This window comes from Carcharodon carcharias, chromosome 22 (genome assembly GCF_017639515.1).
Source record: "Carcharodon carcharias isolate sCarCar2 chromosome 22, sCarCar2.pri, whole genome shotgun sequence".
Taxonomy (NCBI): domain Eukaryota; kingdom Metazoa; phylum Chordata; class Chondrichthyes; order Lamniformes; family Lamnidae; genus Carcharodon; species Carcharodon carcharias.
The window spans coordinates 59,783,521-59,803,795 of NC_054488.1; the positions used below are offsets into that span (position 1 = coordinate 59,783,521).

The following is a 20,275-nucleotide window of genomic DNA, read 5'->3' on the forward strand; positions in this document are numbered from 1 at the left end:
GAACAGTTTCTCCTTATCTAATCTGTCCAAACCCCTCATGATTTTGAAAACCTCTATCGAATCTCCTCTTAAAACTATCTTCTCTAAGGAGAGGAACCCCAGCTTCTCCAACATATCAACATGGCTCAAATTCCTCATCCCTGGAAACATTCTCATGAAACTTTTCTGCACCCTCTCTAATGCCTTCACATCCTTCCTAAAGTGTGGGGCCCAGGATTGGACACAATACTGTAGTTGAGGTCAAACTAGGGTTTATACAGGTTCAACATGAACTGTACACTATAACCCTAAAGTACAGGATCCTGTATACTTTTATTAGCCACTTTCTCAATCGAACATGCCGCCTTCAATGATTTGTGCACTTATAACCCCAGGTCCATCTTTTTCTGCACGCCCTTTAGAATTGTACCCTTTAGTTTATATTCTCTCTCCTCGTTTTTCCTACCAAAATGAATCACTTCACATCTCTACATTAAGTTTCATCTGCCACTTGTCCACCCATTCCACAAGCCTAAGTCCTCTTGAAGTTTACCACCATCCTCAATTAATTAAAATCAATTAAGCACGATCAATTAAAATGTTGATCTCTAAAATTTCTGTATTTGGGAACATTTTGTCTACTCTAATATTTTAAAAATGTGAAACGGTTTTTATAAAGAACTCCAACCATATTTTGAAACATCATTCTACAGATTTGAAAGGACAGTGTAACACATGCACACACACACTTTCTCTCTCCCCCCCACTGGTTACAATAAACCTTATTAAGATAAGGTTATTTTGGAAAATATAAATACCTGGATGCTCCTGGGAGTAAATTCTACGTTCTCATCCATTTTCTTTGCTTTTACATCATTTTTTGACCGAGTGATCCGTGTAAACTTCATTCTGAAAAGCCAGTACATAAAATGTAGTGAAAATCTCATTCTGCATTCTGTTCACATTACAGTTTTACACTGCAACCCCATTATTCTAGTTACAGTTTACTGCACCATACACAGCATCACATTAAATACCACAGCACAGAATTAATCCATTCCAACAACCAGGTCTGTGCCTGTGTTTATACTCCACAAGTCTCCTCACACCTTACTTCATCAACATATCTTTCCATTCCTTTCTTCCTCATTTACTTATCTAGCTTCCCTTAAATATATCTCGGTTATTCATCTCCAGTACTTCATGTGGTAGCATGTTACACATTCTAACCATTCTGAGCAAAGATTGATTCATAAAAGTTTAGAGTATACACGTGGCATTCTAATCATGTATGAGCATATAAGCCACTTGCCCAGTGATGCACAGGTTTAATGTGCATAATCATATTGGGTGTATGATCATAGGAATAATTAGCCCCAAACCTGTTTCTCTATTCTATTAGATCATGATTGACCAGTACCTCAACTCCATTTACCCACTTTTGCTTTGTATTCCTCTATAACCCTTATCCAATAAAAATCCATTGCCCTCAGTCTAGAAAATTTCAATTGACCCAGCGGTTACTTGTTTCATATGCAGATGAATCCATTGAAGACATATTAAGAACCAATCGCTGCAACATCTTATAACAAGGGTACCACCCTCTTCCAGCCCTCCCCCACCCCGCCACAAACTGTGAGGACAGATTACTCACAGCTACCCTAAAGTCATTTTATAATTGTCAACACAGGTTAGCCATGCAAACAATGAGTCCATTTTGTCAAGCATTTTACCTCCTTCTCAGAATGATGTGGTCAGGCTCATCATGCCAAGACATTTAGTGGAAACAAACGATATCTGGGTTGTTACATGCAAGACACTGTCAAGGCCAGGCACCAACACAAAGGGGGAAATCCCAACATTCAGGCCTGTTGGTAAAACCAGCACATAGCCAAGCTAAAAATTTCAGACTGCACACCACTAGCTGGACTCAGCTGGGCAGCAGTGGAGGCACATCTTGCTTCAGTACCTTTGAAGTAAGGAGAGAAGCCAGAGTTCCAGCTCCTATCCAGTAACCCTGCTGCAAAGTCTGTGCATGGCACCAGTGAGGACAGAATTGGCTTCAGCTGTGAGGCCCCCACATGATCAAATATTATCCAGATGTCCAATATCTTAAGTTCATGCTGCGAGGTAACTACACCACACCATGGGTCACCATTCTCAGGAGAGAAGAAAACTGATTCAAACAAAAAACAAACACTATGCAGATGAAGGGAGAAGGAATCTACACTTTCAATCTCTCTGTAGTTGATTACAAATAGAGGCAAATGCTTGTTGCAGGGATCTCCTCAACTTCTAGCTGGGAATGATACACAATCTTCTTTCCTCTAGTCAGGAACAGTTTAACTTTTTTTTAAAAAATCAGGGGCGTATCATATCAAAGATTATAATAGCACCAAAACAAACTAGCTAAGAACAGAAAGCTGTGATTGCACATTCATCAGATTCATTTTAGCCCTAGCTTAATGTAAGTACAGGTGTGTAGGTCTCCAAGTCACCAATAGTCTTCAATCATATGGGAGCACAAGAATGTTACAACTCAAGAATGGTAATTTGAGTCTGAACTGATGGTTTACTTGAGATGGACCTACTCACTTTTTCACTTGTTACCATATCCCTTAACAGCTTACCCCTGTACATAGTTAAAATGGACACATAAATGTTTATTAGTTGTAATTATTGTAGGGATACAAATGTTTCCTGGTTAGAATTCAGTATTATCACCTGGATCATTTAACATACAAATACTCATTTAGTCAACATACACACAAATTGATCAGCTTTAATGTTCTTCCCATGAGACTTGTGTGATGCTCTCAATTCATCCCTTCAAATACCTCCCATCACTAGCACACCTGTAACAGACTTGCAAGCACCAGTAATTCGGAAGAGAAACCCCAGAATTATACAGATATATGTTTTGCCACAATTTAAAAGATATAAGCATGAAAATCATATTTTGCACGCATGCATGCCATTGCACTACAATGGCATCTTTATGGTAACACGGGAATCTATAAACTCATTTTCCATCCCATCCCTCATACACTGAACTGTTCAAGTTAATCAAAGTTTAAAGTAACTTCCCCATTTTATAAGATACAATCTTTGCTTTACCCCAAGTATTTAGGAAGAAAATATATTGGCATGAGTATATGGAATTTAGATTGTCCAAAAAGAAAGGGCTACAGTAATTTCCATAACTGAGGACTGAAAAATAAGTTCTATAATATAATAATATTCAATCACTAATTACAACAGCCTTGTGTTCTCGTATCTCTCTCCTGTCACGTACAGTACTTTCCAACACTTCCCATATTAATATCATTCACATGCCTACTTGGAACGTGTCTTGACCTTCCATTAAGCAACAAATTCTAATTGGCTATAACAAAATGCACCTAAAGCCATCAGAAAGGTGAGTGAATCTCTGCAGCCGGATAGAAAAGGGTACTGTTTATCAAAATTTAACATATGTAACATTTCGGGTGTAAATGTAAAAGATAGATAGATCAAAGAGTCACAACCAATACTTCATCTGTGTGGAGATGTGAAATACACATTACCTGATCGGACTCTTGTTACAGGTCATAGGAATCATTTCTGCTTTGTAGATGCTATTTTCTTCAGAAGACCAACGTGTCAATTTTGGGGTTGACCTATGAGCTGGGACACCCAGACAATCCACTTCAATGGCTTTATCTGGTGTCAGGCAATAGTCCAGAGCATCTCTTTGCTGTCTAAGGCTCCTCCGCGTAATTCTACAGGTTTCACTCGATCGAGTCGTTGCTGGATCAAAAGGCTTTGGGTCTTTTGATTCTTTAGCTATCTTATCGCACGTTTTCAGATCAGGATCAATTTCACAATCATCTGGATTTTTACATTCTGCTTTCCGAACTTTTCTGCGATTTAGCTTTTTGTTCTTTTTCGTGGTTGCACCTCCAGACTCACTTTTCTCCAGCCTAGAATCTTTACTGCCTTGGTTTGACATCTCAGCATTTGTAACCTGGACAAATTCTTCTTCTCCCTTCTCTAGACTGTGCTCATCAACATCTCCTTCACCTTGTGTTAAAACTTGCTTTGAGCTTTTTGGTTTCTGCGCCACCTTCTTGAGTCCATTTTTTTCTGGATCTGAAGAGGGTGGTCGTCTGAAAGCATTCATAAACTGCTCCCTTTCAGCTCGACTACACTTGGCCTTCACGGGACTCTTTTCAGTGGCGTCCAATACCGACAACTCCAACTCCTCTTCCGCTATCACCACATTGGATCTCCTTGCAGGAGCTGGATCGGTGCTCTCGACAGGACAGGGGCTCTCCGGCTGGATTTCAATCACTTCACTTTCAGAGTCAGCTTTCTTGCGCAAAAAGATTGATGCTATTTTTTTCTGTTTCCTTTTGGAATTTTGAGCTGAGGTAGATATAGGGCTAGAGTGAATCTGAACATGAACTGTCACTGTTTTAGGGGAGTTTGGCTGAGGAGCAGCTGAACTCATGTCTTCCAATAAATTGGGAAGCTTGTTACTTTCCTCGATTATCTCAGAGTCGTCCCCTGCTGCTTTTTCAGCTGAAGACTCTTCAGTTTCTTGGTTCTTTATAAAGTCTTCAAATGACACAGTAACTGTACTGTCATTCACCTGAGAAGTCTCGTCAGCTGTAGTATCCAAACCTGTCTCACTGAGACACATTCTTTCACTTTCAATAGCCACAGGAATAGTAGCTCCTTTAGCCTCTGGACTTTCAACCCCCTTTTCACAGCTGTCATCCTTTGCCACAAGCTCAACATCTGGCTGCCTTGAGGGATCTTCATAATTTCCTGCAACCTTTCTTTTTCGTGTTTTTTTGGAGAGTTTTTTACTCGAATGATTGACAAGCTCTTTGCAGCTTTTCTTTCTGTTCCCCGGTTTTGTCCTCCTACGTACAGTATTAACATCCACATCAACATTGTCCTCATTTTCTTCAAATAGTTCTTGGCTTTCTGCACAAAGTTGAGCAATCAGTGCAGCTGTATCACTCCCAAGAACTCCGACACCCGATCTCACGCCGCACACCTCTCCAATGCTCGAATTGCTAGTATCGCTGATTTCTACCACCTCATGACATTCATTCAATTTATGGCTTAAGTTAATTCTTCTACTAAGCCTTTTCCCCTTTGGTGTTTGGCACTTTTCCTCCGAGACTATTGATGTTTCTTTATTACGGTCCACAGATGTTACGGTTGAATTCTTTCTTTCACATTCACTGGATGCATTTGAAGCAAAATTTTGTCTACTTGGTGTTTTCTTGAAGTAATCCATTATATTACTGGATTTGGGTGATGGAAAGCCAGTGTCAATGGATTTTGATAATGGTGAAAAGTAGCTTGTGATTGTGTTTGTGGAGGAATCCTCTGCATCTTTTTTCGGTTTCTTACTCGGCTGTAAAACAAACACATTGAAAAATTCCAGCAGCATATAATAGCACCAATCACCTGCACATTGCATCTCTGTTCCAAAATGACTTTTTAAAATGTGACAGCAACACAATTACTGCCCGTTTAATCATCACCAATAAATTCTTGTCCAGTATATCTGATAAGAACCCTTACACTCTGTTTACTTCTTGCCACACATTACATACTCCATTAACTGGAGCAGCAAAGTAATACATTAAACTATGTAAGCTAAGTGAATGACAGGTTAACAATTGTTATTGTTACTGTACTTTAAAAAAACACAGCATCCAGAAAAATGCAAGAGGTATTTGAAAATAAAGATCAACAGTAATCCAGATATTCTCACCTCATCATATTCCTCCACTGTACCAGCCATAGCAATGATCCCAACCATACCAGCAATTTCTACCCTCCTTGGCACTCAGAAAGCAACCTGTGAAGGGACGAGCAAAGAGCACATGAGAGAAACTTCCCTCTGCAATCACACAAATTGGTTTTCTTGCCCAGTCTCCAGTAGGCATTCAAAAATACACATAAGTTAGAGTTTTTTTTTTTACACAGCAATAGTGAACGATATTGAAACCCATTTCAGACTAAGCCTATCTCCAACATATGCTAATACATTATACATCCATATTCAAAGCCACACACACACTTGCCTTTAAGAAACCTCAGGTCGAAGGCCGTGAACCCACATTTCGTTGCTCCCTTTTTGCCCTCTTACAAGAGCTGGGCCCTCAGCCTGAGAAACCTCCTCTTATAATTTGCCTTTTCAAATAAAACGGAAAAGCCGCCACTTACTCGCATTAGTTTAAAATTACACTGCATGTTTTATAGAAAACATAGTTTAAAATGAAGCTGATTACATTATTTTCCATCCCCCCGGTTGTCTTGTGTTTTTTTCCCCCCTCTGGATACCCCAGAGAACTGGGAGGAGGAGGAGGGGGGTGGGGGGGGGGGGGGGGAGGAGGGCTTGGGAAATCCTCTTTCAAACGGGCGCCCGAACCAGCGAGAAATGGCGCCAATTCGCTTTGACCTTTGACCCACCGCCCAACCGGCCAATCGCGCGGGCCGGCCGGCGCGTGCCCGTCAATCGCAAGGCCAGGCCCCGCCCCCAAGTCCCCGCCCCTCCCCGGATTGGCCCTGCCCACGGGCCCCACTCCCCCCACACACACCCCCCCCCCCCCCCCCCTCTCCCCCTGCCCCGCGGCTGATTGGCTACCCTCCCTTTCCCCCCCCCCCCCCACCCCGTCAGCTGTCAATCACCCGGGCCCGGCGGGGCTTGATTGACGTGAGGAGGAGGAGGAGGAGGAGGAGCGGGGGGGGGGGGGGTGGGGGCCGCTCGAGCAGGCTGAGGAGATTTGTTGGGCCGCGGGCCTCATCCTGTCAGACAAGCCGGACTGGACTCCCTCTCCCTCTGCTTGGCTTCACCTCACCTCATTATGAGCTAAATACTTGGACGGGGGTGGGGTAAGCCTCTTTGAAAAATGCTTTTCTTTTCGGTGTTGAAGTGGGAACCCTCATCTTCTGAATGTCCGCCTGGTCTTTATTCGCCGCAAGCGGTGCCGCGGACTCCCTGAGGGGAAGCGGGTTTTGCCGGATTGGCCGCAGTGGAGCGGCGACCCTTCCAAAATCATTGGCGTTTTGTCTGAATATTATCATTATTTGTTTTGATATCGGACCTTTTTTTTTCCTTAAAAAAAAAAAAATTTCTTACCTGTCTTAGTCTGCACTTTTTTTTTCATTTAAAAAAAAAGTACCTTCGCCTCGAATTTTAAAGAAGTTTTATTTCAATAACTTGTTTTGATTTTATATATATATATATATATGTGTGTGTGTGTGTATATAGACATATATATATATCTATATATATATATATATAGATGAGAATTGGTCTGAATCTCCCCAGTTAACCGGGCGAATGTCGTTTTGGCTGCTGGCAGCACATGGGTTTCTGCTTTGCAAAGAAAGTGCATCGTTTATTTTTAAATGTGTTTCCCCTTTTCTGAGGTTTTGCAGTTCGGGGGGGAGGTGATGCGCCTTTCTCAAGGCGAATTGGAAATTGGGTGCATTTACCATCGGGTTTTTGTTGTTCGGTCTCCCTACTGGTGTTGACTGACTGACTGACTGACTCGGGAAGCCCATGTTTGAGTGGAGTGGAGTGGAGTGGAGTGGAAAATGTGCCTGTTGTGCGTGTGTTCCTTATTCTCGTTGTGTTACTTATTGCAATGTCCCTGATTCCCAGTTCCAGGCAACTGTGCCCCAGAGGGGGTCTCTCTACAAGAAAGGGGGATAATGAAAAGGTAGGTGGGTCAACTTGTGCTGCCCTCGCTGCTGCTGCTGCTGCAGCTGCTGCAGCTGCCGCTTTGCAGAGCTAAATAAGGAAACGTCAGAGAGCAGACCGACTAATTCTGTGTTGCAGGGAGAATGATGAAAATGAAGGATGCCTTCAGTTGCCAGGATGGTATGTGGTGACATAACTTGCAGATGATGAAGGGAGATTAAAGTTAAGGAGTTCTTAAGTGTTTAAAAAAAAAATTACGATTTAGTTCGCAATATCCCCTGAAGAAAAGACCTGGAATATTGAACTAACATCACACTACTTTTTAGTGTGAACATTTCATGCTGTTTTTGTCTTTTCTATACTCTGTTTAGAATTTTCCCTCCTCAGTTTTTAACATATTATTATAAATGTTTTACAATGGACTATGATCATTTCTAACATCCCTTTCTCCAGCCACCCTCAATGCACTGACCCATGTCAGGTTGGCTGCAGTACTTCAACCATTTTTTTTTATGTGCAAGTACAGATGGAATTGAGAGGCTATTTAACTATACAGTGCATTTCAGCCGATATCCATGCATATGTGTTTTTTAGATGGGGTCACTTGATGGCACTCAGGAGTGGAATCCTGTATTTCCCTTCCATCCCCCCTCCCCTCCCCTGTTTCCCAGTTGCCACACTAATTGAGACCAACTCATCCTAACTGAGACCAACTATAAGCCAGAAAGCAGACTTTTTTGTTATTGGAATGTGAGCATTGCTGGCTAGGTCAGCATTTATTGCCCATCCCTAATTGACACTGAGAAGGTAGTGGTGAGCTGCTGCGGTCCATTTTATGTGGGTACACCCACCACAGTACTGTTAGGGCGTAAGTTTTGATCCACCGATAGCGAAGGAACAGTGATCTCATTCCAAGTTAGGATAGTGTGGGACTTGGAGTGGAATTTGCAGGTATGGTGCTCCCATGTGTCTGCTCCCCTATCTTCCTATGTGGTAGGGGTTTGTAAGGTGCTGTTGAAGGAGCCTTGGCGAGTTGCTACAGTACACTGCTGCCATTGCACACTGGTGGTGGATGGGGTGCTGATCAGGTGGACTGTTTTTCCCGGATGGTGTTGACCTTCGAGTGTTGCTGGAGCTGTACTCATCCACCACGCTTGTGAAATGTGCCCAGTAGATGGTGGACAGGCTTTGGGGAGCCAGGAGGTGAGTTACTCATCAGAGTTTCCAGCCTCTGACTTATTCTTATAGTCACATTGTATGGCTCATCCAGTTAAGTTTCTTGCCAGTGGTAACCACCCGAATGTTGATGGTGGGCATTCAGCAGTGATAGTTCCGTTGGATGTCATGGGAAGATGGTTGTGTTGCCTCTTGTAGGAGGTGGCCATTGCCTGGCACTTGTGTGGTGTGAATGTTCCTTGCCACATATCAGCCAAGACTAAATGTTGAATCCTGGGACCTTCTGGGTGTGTGTGGCTCTCTGCTGCATGAAGTGATGGATTCATTCACTGAGCTGGTTGTTTAAATAAATGCTCAGATTCTCATGGTCAGTGCCACAGTGTGGTAGACTACATGTAATTGCTTGCAATATGACACAGGTAGTTTTTCAAACTTGTATTGAAGTCTGAAGAGAATTGTTACAGTTGCCCTGAAGGTTTTTTGGCTGAAAAGTGGTGTGCAGTCAAACTTCAAAGGAAAAAAGCTAACACACACAGGGAGTTGACTATTTTTATATGAAGTGTTAGTTGCACTTCTTTTTGTATATATGGGGTGGGTGAAAAGCATGGATTAGTTTCATCTTCATGGTGCCATGCCAGTGACATGGTGCCTTTTGTTTTAACTGTTCACCCCACCATGTAATGTGAAATTGGGCCAAGCAGACCTGAAGGTCCTAGATGTGATCCCTGGCCTGTGTTGTGTCAACTGGGTACCTTAGTGGTTATGTTACTGAACTAGTAATCCAGACATGAGTTCAAATCCCACAATGATGATTGGGAAATTTAAATTCTGTTAATTAAATCTGAAATAAAATCCTGGAATTTCCCTCCCCCTAAAAGCGATGTGGGTGTACTGACACCACATGGACTGCAGCAGTTCAAGAAGGCAGCTCACCACCACTGCTCTCTGAAATGGCCTAACGAGCCATTCAGTTGGATCAAAACCACAGCAATGGACTGGGGTGGTTCAAGAAATGGCTCACCATCACCTCGGGCAATTGGAGTGAGCATTAAGCATTGCTCACATTCAATGAATGAATAATCATTAAAAAAATAGTCTCTATCTCCCAGATATGGAGAGGAGGAAAGCCATCGGCTATAGTAGGTTCTTGCCTCTGGTCATTAACCTATGATATACAAAGAATGCATCTGTGGGTGTCTGGTGAGAATAGAATCTGGGCTGTGATGTCCTTTGTGGTTAAATAGTCTCATGAACACCTGTAGTGGATGAAAATGGCTGACATATAAATGTGTACTTGAACACCATGAAACTATATGCCAGAGTGAGTCAGCACCTTCAAAGAGATAGAGGTGCGTGGGGGGCAAGTTAGTTTGTCAAACTTCCTTTCATGAAGACCCCTTTTTAAAATGGAGGTCAAGAGTCAGAGTTAACGTACTGTTAATACACTTTGTAATCTGTACGTTATCATTCACTGTGTACATAACTTAGACTTGTAGAACAGAAGGAATTTTATATCATTAAGAAGGACTGAAAATAACACTATGAATGAGTAAGACTAACACAAAGTATGCTGGGTTCTGCTTGGAAACTGGAACACACTGTGTGGACTTGTGGTGTTCATAGAAATCGGGTAGTAAATTGTGCTACACACTTTGCATATAGAAATGTATAGAAAATACTGCATGGTGCTATGCTTCATGGTGCCTAAATATAATCAGTTCATGCGTGGAGCTCAAGCCTCGCCACACCACATGGTAGATGCAAGATTGTATCCGTTTAATTACATATAGTTATTTCATTATGTTGGATTTTTAAGTATTAAAAAGGAAATCCTGTAATTCTGAACATAGTGCACACAAGATGAGCAGAGTGACCTGCACAAGTCAAACATAGACTGATTTCTGAAAGATGGTTCTTTTTATCTCTATTATATTATTTTAAAAAGTGCTGGACTGCAAAAATGATGTAATATTAGCTTGTAGCTTAAACCTGATTGTGTGGATCAAAACATAATTGAGCCGAGGTATCCATTAGAAAATTATATTGCACCAGGAAATCTGCATCTTATTTTCAAAGGGTCATATGTTAGATCCACTGGAACTTAGTGTGCTGGAAAATATATATTTCTCTTTGTTATAGATTTTGCTTCTACTCCTAGGAGTTAGTATTACCAATGATGGTGGAAAAAAATGCCTGAGATTCAATTATTTAATGGATGGGTTGAGCATCGATGGGTCCAAGGCCTTTTCTCATCTCTGTGACTTTACATACTCTTTCTAAAAGGGTCTTTTTTTTTTTTGCTTATAAACCCCTCTTGTATCCATAGTAGCCAGAATCTTTTGACAATACACTGTGGGTCATGTAGATCCAATGAAGGAGCTAGAGGGACCAGTTTGATGGGCTGAATGGCCTATTCTCATTATTGACAATTTTTTTTGAAAGAACCCCACCACATTTTTCCTATTTTAAGTAGTGATTAGCTTACAGTGCATTTTCTGTTTTTATTTCAGACTTAAACTAAAAGCTTGGTGCTTTTATTATCATTTTATAAAGCTGTATGGTAAATGGGCAAAATTTTAATACTCTTTCTCAATGTCAGCACCTGGGTCGTCGTCTTATTGTGTCCACGGACAGTCTATACATGGCCCAGCCAGAACTGGACACATTTTTGCGCCTTGTTGTTGAATTCGGCAAGGCAGAAGCGTTCACGTCGCGGCCCTGTTTCAACCAATTCTACCATCACCACGCACAGCAAGTAGCACCTCGGTGTTACGCTTGGAAGAAACATGTTGCAAGTTTCCAGAAATTTTCTTTTTGAAAACTTCTGCATCATAAAGCCTGATTTTGCTATTTTCTTAAATGATCAATGAGAGAAGCCACATTAATTTGTCACATTCTAGATGGAGGTGATAGCATCAAGGACACTGTGTATTTATCTATTGGCTGGCCTGATTGATGGAAGTTTGTTAGTCTTTTTGAAGAGCTTCAGAATGGACCAGTGGTTCAGTGAATTGGTTAAGGAACAGTGGTAAAACTATGGGCTGAAGCCTTGGCGGGGAGAACGGCATTTGGTGTGAAAGTAGCAATCTGAAGAACACCTCCCCCATCACCACCAATCTGGGTAATCCCGGTACGTTTGTGGCTGTGAAATTCCTGGTGGTTTCTGCTGACACTGTCTGATGAAGCTGATTTTTGTTTTGTAGTGAGTTTTCAAATTTGGTATGTTGTGTCCATATTGTGTGAAAAAAAAAATCTAGTGTGGAGTAAATCGTTTAATGACAGAGCAGGCTTTTTGCTTTTTTTAAATCAAGAAGCTGAGTGGACAGGTATATTGCTGTACAAAAACAAAAATACCTGGAAAAACTCAGCAGGTCTGGCAGCATCTGAGGAGAGGGACACAGTTAACGTTTCAAGTCCGAATGACCCTTCAACATATTGCTGTCTCTAGATTAGGTTGTGAAGAAGATATGAAATATTGTGAAAAGAACTAATCTGAAAAGAGATGAGATAGGTTAACATTTCTGTTATAAACCCTTCATCAGGTAGATTGACAAAGGGTCTATATGTGAGAGGCAGGTGGGCTGAGGTGGTGAAAGAGCTTCAGTGTATTAGCTTGAGAGCACTAATTAGCCTAAGAAAGTACCTCCAGTTTGGAGACTGCTAGTAATGCAAGATTAATGGGCACTGCTGAACACATCATTATCATAGATAATGATTTAATTTGCTATAAGCATTTTAGACTCAATTATTTTAGTGTTTGTTTGTACTGGTGACATTGGCATCATGTACAAAATTGGCACAAGAAATGGGAGGGATCAAAGAAAGGTAAGCATTTCGGAAATGGAGCTCTGTCTGTTCAGCGCAGTGGGTAACTACAACACCTATCCCAAGCATGGCTTGAAGCTATCAATCCCTAGTCTGTGCTTATTTGGTCAATATCGCAGAGTATCTATGCATGTTCTCCAGTTGACCTCAATGCCTCTCATTTGATTCCAACCACTAGTTATCATTGCCCTCTAGGGCTGTGTGGGTGTTAGATAATGCCATGATTGGACTTGGCTGTTTTACTGCTGACGCTTGATGTCTGGGCTCAGCAGTTAGGAGTGGTCACATGAATGAAGTATGAGAGCACTGAAAAAATGAGGCACAACCTTTGGTGATGAAGGGAAAAATATGGAGGTAGGGGAAGGGAAAGATTTCCAAAGCCAACAGTCTGCTTTATGGATGCCCATGGTCACTGGGTCAGGAACTCAAGAGAGGGTAGAAAATTAGCAGTGGGGAGAAAAGGGGAAGTATGAAAATCAAACTACAGTGCAGGGTCATAATGAGAGTATATGTAAATGATACAGCTGGCTGTGCCAGTCTTTCTGAAAGCAGATACTAGAGTGTGTTTTTGAGTGTCCTGTTTTATGTACTCTTAGGTTTTACATCAATAATGTTTCTCCCCACTTGACAACTTGCAGGCGATACTGTACCGAGTGTTGCGATGGTGTCAGTCATGGTTTCACGGGGAGCACTCTTGCCTGAGTCAAAAGTGGGCTCAGGACCCCCATCAGAGACCTGAGCATGTAATTAAGGCTGACAGTGCAGCACTGAGGGGATGTCACACTGTCTGGGAGGGATGCCGTCTTTTGGGTGAGATGTTAAACTGAGGCCCTTTCGTAGAGTCATAGAGGTCTACAGCAGAGAAGAAGGCCCTTTGGTCCATCGAGTCTGCTCCGGTCAAACAAGTACCTAACTGTTCTAATCCCATTTTCCAGCACTAGGCTCATAGCCTTGTATGTCATGGCATCACAAGTGTACATCCAAATACTTCTTAAATGTAATGAGGATTTCTGCCTCTACCACCCTTTTCAGGTAGCGAGCTCCAGATTCCACCACCCTCTGGATGAAAAAATTCTTCTTCACATCCACTCTAAACCTCCTGCCCCTTACCTTAAATTTATGCCCCTGGGTTATTGATCCCTCCACCGAGGGGAAAAGTTCCTTCCTGTCTACCCAATCTATGCCCCTCATAATTTTATACACCTCAATCAGGACCCTCCTCAATCTCCTCTGTTCCAGGGAAAATAACCCCAGTCTATCCAATCCCTCCTCCATAACTAAAACTCTCCAGGCCAGACAACATTCTGGTAAATCTCCTCTGCACTCTCTCAAGTGCAATCACATCCTTCCTATAATGCGGATTCCAGAACTGCATGCAATACTCTAGCTGTGGCCTAACCAGCGTTTTATACAGTTCCAGCTTAACCTCCCTGCTCTTATATTCTATGCCTCCGCTAATAAAGGCAAGAATCCCATATGCTGTATAGCCACCATTGTCGGTGCAGACTCGATGGGCGTCTTCTGCGCTGTGATTCTGTGATGCCTTCTTAACCACCTTTATCTACCTGTCCTGCTACCTTAAGGGACCGATGGACATGCACACCAAGGTCCCTCTGATCCTCGGCACTTCCCAAGGTCCAACCATTCATCATGTATTCCTGTGCCTTGTTTTTGTCTATCTGTCCTTTCAACTCAATGGAAAAGATCCCATAGCACTATTTGAATAATAGCGGTGCTATTCTTGCTGGTGGTCTTGGTCAATATTTATCCCTCAGCCAGCATCACTAAAAATAGATGATCTAGTCATTTACAGCATCGCTTGCTGTACTTAAGCTGACCCAGTGCATTTTCCTACATTTCAATGGTGACTATACAGCACAAATACTTTATTGGCTTAAAAGTTCTTTGAGACATCCAAAGGTGATGGAAGGCACTTTAGAAATGCAAGTTGTTTATATACTTGGCATGAGGAAAGAGCAAGGCTAATGGAAATAACACTTCGATGAATCAGTTCGAGGAATCATTTGGCAGCCCTGAAATGGGACTGCAGTAAATCCAATAAGGAATTTAGAAGAAATCTGTTTACTCAGAGTTGTTAAAATACAGAATTAGCTGATGTGTGGAGTAAGAAGCATAAGAAATAGGAGCAGAAGTAGACCATAAAACCCCTCGAGCCGGCTCCACCGTTCAATAAGATCATGGCTGATCTGATCTTGGCCTTAACTCCACTTTCCTGCTTGTTTGCCATAACTGTTGACTTTCCTATCGTTCAAAATCTGTCAATCTCAGCCTTTAATATATGCAATGATCGAGCCTTCACTTCTCTCTGGAATAGAGAATTCCAAAGATTCATGACCCTCTGAGAGAAGAAATTCCTCCATATCCCTGTTTTAATTGGGAGTCCCCTTATTCTGCAAATGTGCTTCCTAGTTCTATATTCCCCATGAAGAGAAATATCCTCTCAGTGCCTATCCTGTCAAACCCGCTCAGAATTTTGTGTGGTTCAATATGATCACCTCACATTCTTCTAAACTCCAATAATTATAGGCTCAACTTTTGCTCGTAAGACAATTCTTTCATCCCAGGTAAAATGTTAGAAGCTATTATTAAAGATGTCATAGTAGGGCACTTAGAAAAAATCAAGACAATCAGGCAGAGTCAGCATGGTTTTGTAAAAGGGAAATCATGTTTAACCAATTTATTGGCATTCTCATAGTGTAGGGGGTAACACATTGGTATGGATAGAAGATTGACTAGTTAACAGGAAGCAGAGTTGGCATATCTTTTTCTGGTTGGCAGGATGTGACAAGTAGTGTGCCATAGGGATCAGTGCTGGGGCCTCAATTTTTTACAATTTACATAAATGGCTTGGCGAAGGGAATGAAGGAATGGTGGCTAAATTTGCTGACAGCACAAAGATAGGTAGGAAAGTAAATTGTGAAGAGGATGTAAGGGGGCTACAAAGTGACATAGGTTAAGTGAGTGGGCAAAGATCTGGCAAATGGAGTATAATGTGGGCAAATGTGAAATCATTCATTTTGGCAGGAAGAATAAAAGAAAGCTTATTATCTAAGTGTTGAGAGATTGCAGAGCTCTGAGATTCAGAGAGATCTGGGTGTCCTAGTGCATGATTCATGAAAGGTTACTATGCAGGTGTAGCAGGTAATTGGGGAAGCTAATAGAATGTTATCATTTATTGTGTTGGGAATTGATTACAAAAGTAGGGAGGTTATGCTTCAGTTGTACAGGGCATTGGTGAGACCACATCTGGAGTATTGTATACAGTACTGGTCTCCTTATTTAAAGAAAGATGTAAATGCATTATAAGCAGTTCAGAGAAGGCTTACTAGACTAATACCTGGAATGGCAGGTTGTCCAATGAGGAAAGGCAGGACAGGTTAGACCTGTATCCACTGGAATTTAGAAGAGTAAGAGACAACTTAATTGAAACCCTTAAGATCCTGAGGGGTCTTGACCAGGGTGGATGTGGAGAGGATGTTTCCTCTCGTGGGAGAATCTAGAACCAGGGGTCACTGTTTAAAAATAAGGGGTTGCTCATTTAAGGCAGAGATGAGAATTTCTTTTCTGAGGGTTGAGAGTCTTTGGAACTCTCTTCCTCAAAAGGTGGTGGAAGCAGAGTCTTTGAATATTTTTAAAGCAGAGCTAGATAGATTCCTGATTAACCAGGAGTGAAAGGTTTCGGGGGTAGGCAGGAATGTGGGATTGAAGGTACATTCAGGTCAGCCATGATCTTATTGAATGGCAGAGCAGACTTGGGCCGAGTGGCCTGCTCCTAATTTATATGTTTATATGAACCTAGCCAACCTTCTCTGAACTGCCTCCAGTACAAATATATCCCTTCTTTACATAAGATGACCATAACTGTACACACTACTCTAGATTTGGTCTCACCAATGACCTGCAGTTGTAGAAAGACTTCCCTGTTTTTATACTGCGTCGTTCTTGCAATAAAGGCCATTTGTCTTCCTAGTTACTTGCTGTACCTGCATACTAACTTTTTAAAAATTCATCCTTGGGATCCCTAATTGCCCTCATGAAAGACCTCTGCTTTATTGTATAATGTTATTCTAAGTGTCCTGCTACTGCTTTGTTAATAATGTATTCCAGCATTTTTCCATTGACAGATGTTGGGCTACCTGGCCTATGGTTTCCTGCTTTTTGTCTCTCTTTTTTTTGAATAGGGACATCAATTTCCAATCTGCCGGGACCTTTCCAGAATTTAGGGAATTTTGGAAGATTACAACCAATGCGTCCCTAGAATGTAGGCCATCAGGTCCAGGGGACTTGAGAGTCCATTAGTTTCCCTGGAACTTTTTCTTTAGTGATAATTGTTTTAAGTTCCTTCCTCCTTTTTGCCCCCTGATTTTCTACTCTTATTGGTATGCTTCTAGTGTCTTCTACCATGAAGATAGGCATAAAATATTTCCGGACACTTGGTAGTTCAGAACTTGAATGTGGTTGGGAAAAAAAGAGACATGCTGTCAAAGCTTTTCGTCTTACACTCATCAGGACAGATGCAAGAATGCCAAATTTCAAAAGGAACAACAATTTATACTGCATGAGAAAAGGATGCTGATTGGTTGACAAATGGACTCTGATTGGTCAAAGCATTGCCATGGGGAATGCATCAGGGAACGGTTTTCCCCCAAGCTTCTGTTTAAATTCACAAAAGCCAACTGAATGGCCTACTTCTGTTGTAAGAGTTGTTGAAATCTTGTGAAGCTAATATATGCCTAGTAATTTTTCTAATACCATTTTCAATTTTATATTAAACGTTGTCCTTTTTTAATAATCAGCCATTTCAAGGATGTGGTTGTGTGGTTTGAAACTGCTCACAATATATCATGTACTACTTGCCTATTTTTTTTCAAATTCTTTTAAAAATGAAAACTGGTTCAGCTGCATCAGGCGGAAACTTGCAGAAACCACAGTTATTATCTTGGCTTATTTGCCATTCTTGCACTTCTTCATTTAGCTGCAGCATGTATGGTGTCGCTTTCGCGAGCAGCATGCTGGGATTGTGAAGTCCCTGCTGCTCTTTAGAAGGCATGCAAGGATTTTTTTCTTTTAATTCCTGACCACCTCACTCCTGCTGAAAATTCAGAGCAAGACTTAATTGCAAGTGACCTACCTGTCTTGTTATTAGTTTATTCATACCAAGTAGGTTGAAACTTCAGCCCTTGATTTCAATAGACTCCAGGTCCTTCTGGTTTTAGTTGTGTGTGTCCTTTTTTTCATTTCTTCAGTTCCACCTCCCTTGCTATCCCCTTTTTTGCTTTCTTCCAGACCGCTTCCAATTTTCTCCATGTCTTTGAAACACAGTTTTGCTGGGGTTAAGGTTCCATTGTCTCCAAGTGCATTCTGGTACCATATGCAAGTAGCAATTATTTGTGTAAGTATCAGTAGGCTATTTAACCACAGAAGGCATTGAATCCTGGCAGAGGCTGGAATCTTGCCTGGTTTGTTAGCCTTCCCCGGCTGCTAACACTACCGTACGTATTTTCACAAAATCGGTGGAGGAGTGAATCTGGAACTTTCTTGGCCTGTGTGGTTTAGCACCTTAATGGATGGCGCATTTATTGTCAGGGGAGCTGATGAATTCCTTATAGCTTTTCAAGAAAGTGAAGGGTGTTGTCCATTAAATGCTTTAAGGTATGAGGAAAAATGTATTTGACCCAAATACTGTTTATGTTGATCAGCTTTGAAGCAACTGCACCTCTGTTTTGGAGCGAGATGTACAGGTGAGCCTATGTGGTTCAGTACTCATTGAGGTACCACATAGCAGGAAAGTACCAGATCCTTTCCTCTGCTGACTTAGCTAAGCTGTGCATGGTTGTGCATTCTTTCTGTCAGACGGATAAACCACCTTTTGAGCTTGTCTGTGATTGGACTCCAAAATGATGGCACTAATGCATTTGGCCAGAGGAAATCAGAGTGGGGCTGGACTGTGACATTCAGGAACTGAAACAGTAACGACGCTTCGTATTGGGTGTAGGGTCAGTTCGAAGCCAAGTTTAAACTATCAAAGTGCTGATTGTGTTGCCAGCCTGGCTTAGTTGATAGCGCTGACTCCTGTAGGTCCGAGTTATGGGTTCCATTCCCAGTTACTTGAGTTTGTACTGTAAACTGACAGTGTTGAAGGGGTGTTGTATTATGTTAGAGGTGCTGTATTTTGGATGTGATGGTAAAGATCTCGAGGCATGTGAAAAATGGAGAGGGAAAGATTTACCAGTCCATCCAGTCTGTCATACATAAATATGATGCCTTGTGTATCACAGCATAAACATTCCCCATCCTGCCATGTAATCTCCTGGGAGAGGCAAAAAAACCAGATTAACCCAATTAGGGGGAGAAAAATCTGGAAAATTGCTCTGGGTGATTGGACACCACTCTGGCTTTGTGATTTAATATTACAAGGTACCTATTTTGTACATGATGATCTCCCCACCTCAGCAGAAACATGTCTACTTCTTGCTTGAAAGAATTCCCTGAATTGCATAACAGAATCAGAAATACCTGGAAAAACTCAGCAGGTCTGGCAGCATCGGCGGAGAAGAACACATTTGACATTTCGAGTCCTCATGACCCTTCAACAGAACTAAGTAAAAATAGGAAAGGGGTGAAATATAAGCTGGTTTCGGGGGGGTGGTGGGCTTTGTTGGGACAAGCAGCCAGTGATAGGTGGAGATAACCAAAAGCCGTCACAGACAAAAGAACAAAGAGGTGTTGAAGGTGGTGATATTATCTAAAGGAATGTGCTAATTAAGAGTAAAGGACAGGACAGATAAGGTACAGATAGCTCTAGTGGGGGTGGGGGAATACTGAAAGGTAGAAATAAACAATTGGTGGAAATACATTTAAGAATAATGGAAATAGATGGGAAAAGAAAAATCTATATAAATTATTGGAAAAAACAAAACTCTGACATGTCCTCCTTCTTCCTTAACTGAGGTTTTCCACCCACGGTAGTTGACAGGGCCCTCAACCATGTCTGGCCCATCTCCCGCGCATCCGCCCTCACGCCTTCTCCTCCCTCCCAGAAACATGATAGGGTCCCCCTTGTCCTCACTTATCACCCCATCAGCCTCCGCATTCAAAGGATCATCCTCCGCCATTTCCGCCAACTCCAGCATGATGCCACCACCAAACACATCTTCCCTTCACCCCCCCCCCCCTATCGGCATCCCGTAGGGATCGCTCCCTCCGGGACACCCTGGTCCACTCCTCCATCACCCCCTACTCCTCAACCCCCTCCCACGGCACCTCCCCATGCAAACGCAAAAGATGCAACACCTGCCCCTTCACTTCCTCTCTCCTCACCGTCCAAGGGCCCAAACACTCCTTTCAAGTGAAGCAGCATTTCACTTGCACTTCCCTCAAGTTAGTCTACTGCATTCGTTGCTCCCAATGCGGTTTCCTCTACATTGGAGAGACCAAACGCAGACTGGGTGACCGCTTTGCAGAACACCTTCAGTCTGTCCGCAAGCATGTTCCAGATCTCCTTGTCGCTTGCCATTTCAACACTCCACCCTGCTTTCTTGCCCACATGTCTGTCCTTGG

General features: G+C 42.2%; 2 protein-coding genes across 3 annotated transcripts in view; one reads left to right on the top strand and one right to left on the bottom strand.

Moving 5' to 3' along the window:
* Positions 1-6,304, bottom strand: part of atad5a (ATPase family AAA domain containing 5a) — a 61,814-nt gene extending 55,510 nt beyond the window's left edge. The window contains exons 1-4 of the mRNA XM_041217408.1: positions 6,069-6,304; positions 5,756-5,842; positions 3,546-5,392; positions 798-888 (exon numbers count right to left, since the gene is read on the bottom strand). Coding sequence (XP_041073342.1) covers positions 798-888; positions 3,546-5,392; positions 5,756-5,803 — 1,986 coding nt within the window. The 5' untranslated portion in view covers positions 5,804-5,842; positions 6,069-6,304. The remainder of the gene's footprint in view (positions 1-797; positions 889-3,545; positions 5,393-5,755; positions 5,843-6,068) is intronic.
* A 438-nt stretch (positions 6,305-6,742) lies between these two features.
* The window catches only part of crlf3 (cytokine receptor-like factor 3), a 41,656-nt gene continuing 28,123 nt past the window's right edge, over positions 6,743-20,275 (top strand). Inside the window, exon 1 of one of the 2 annotated variants that reach the window (XM_041217152.1) lies at positions 6,743-6,879. The gene's annotated coding sequence lies outside the window, so the exon portion shown is untranslated. The remainder of the gene's footprint in view (positions 6,880-20,275) is intronic. The other variant, XM_041217153.1, reaches the window with a different exon arrangement.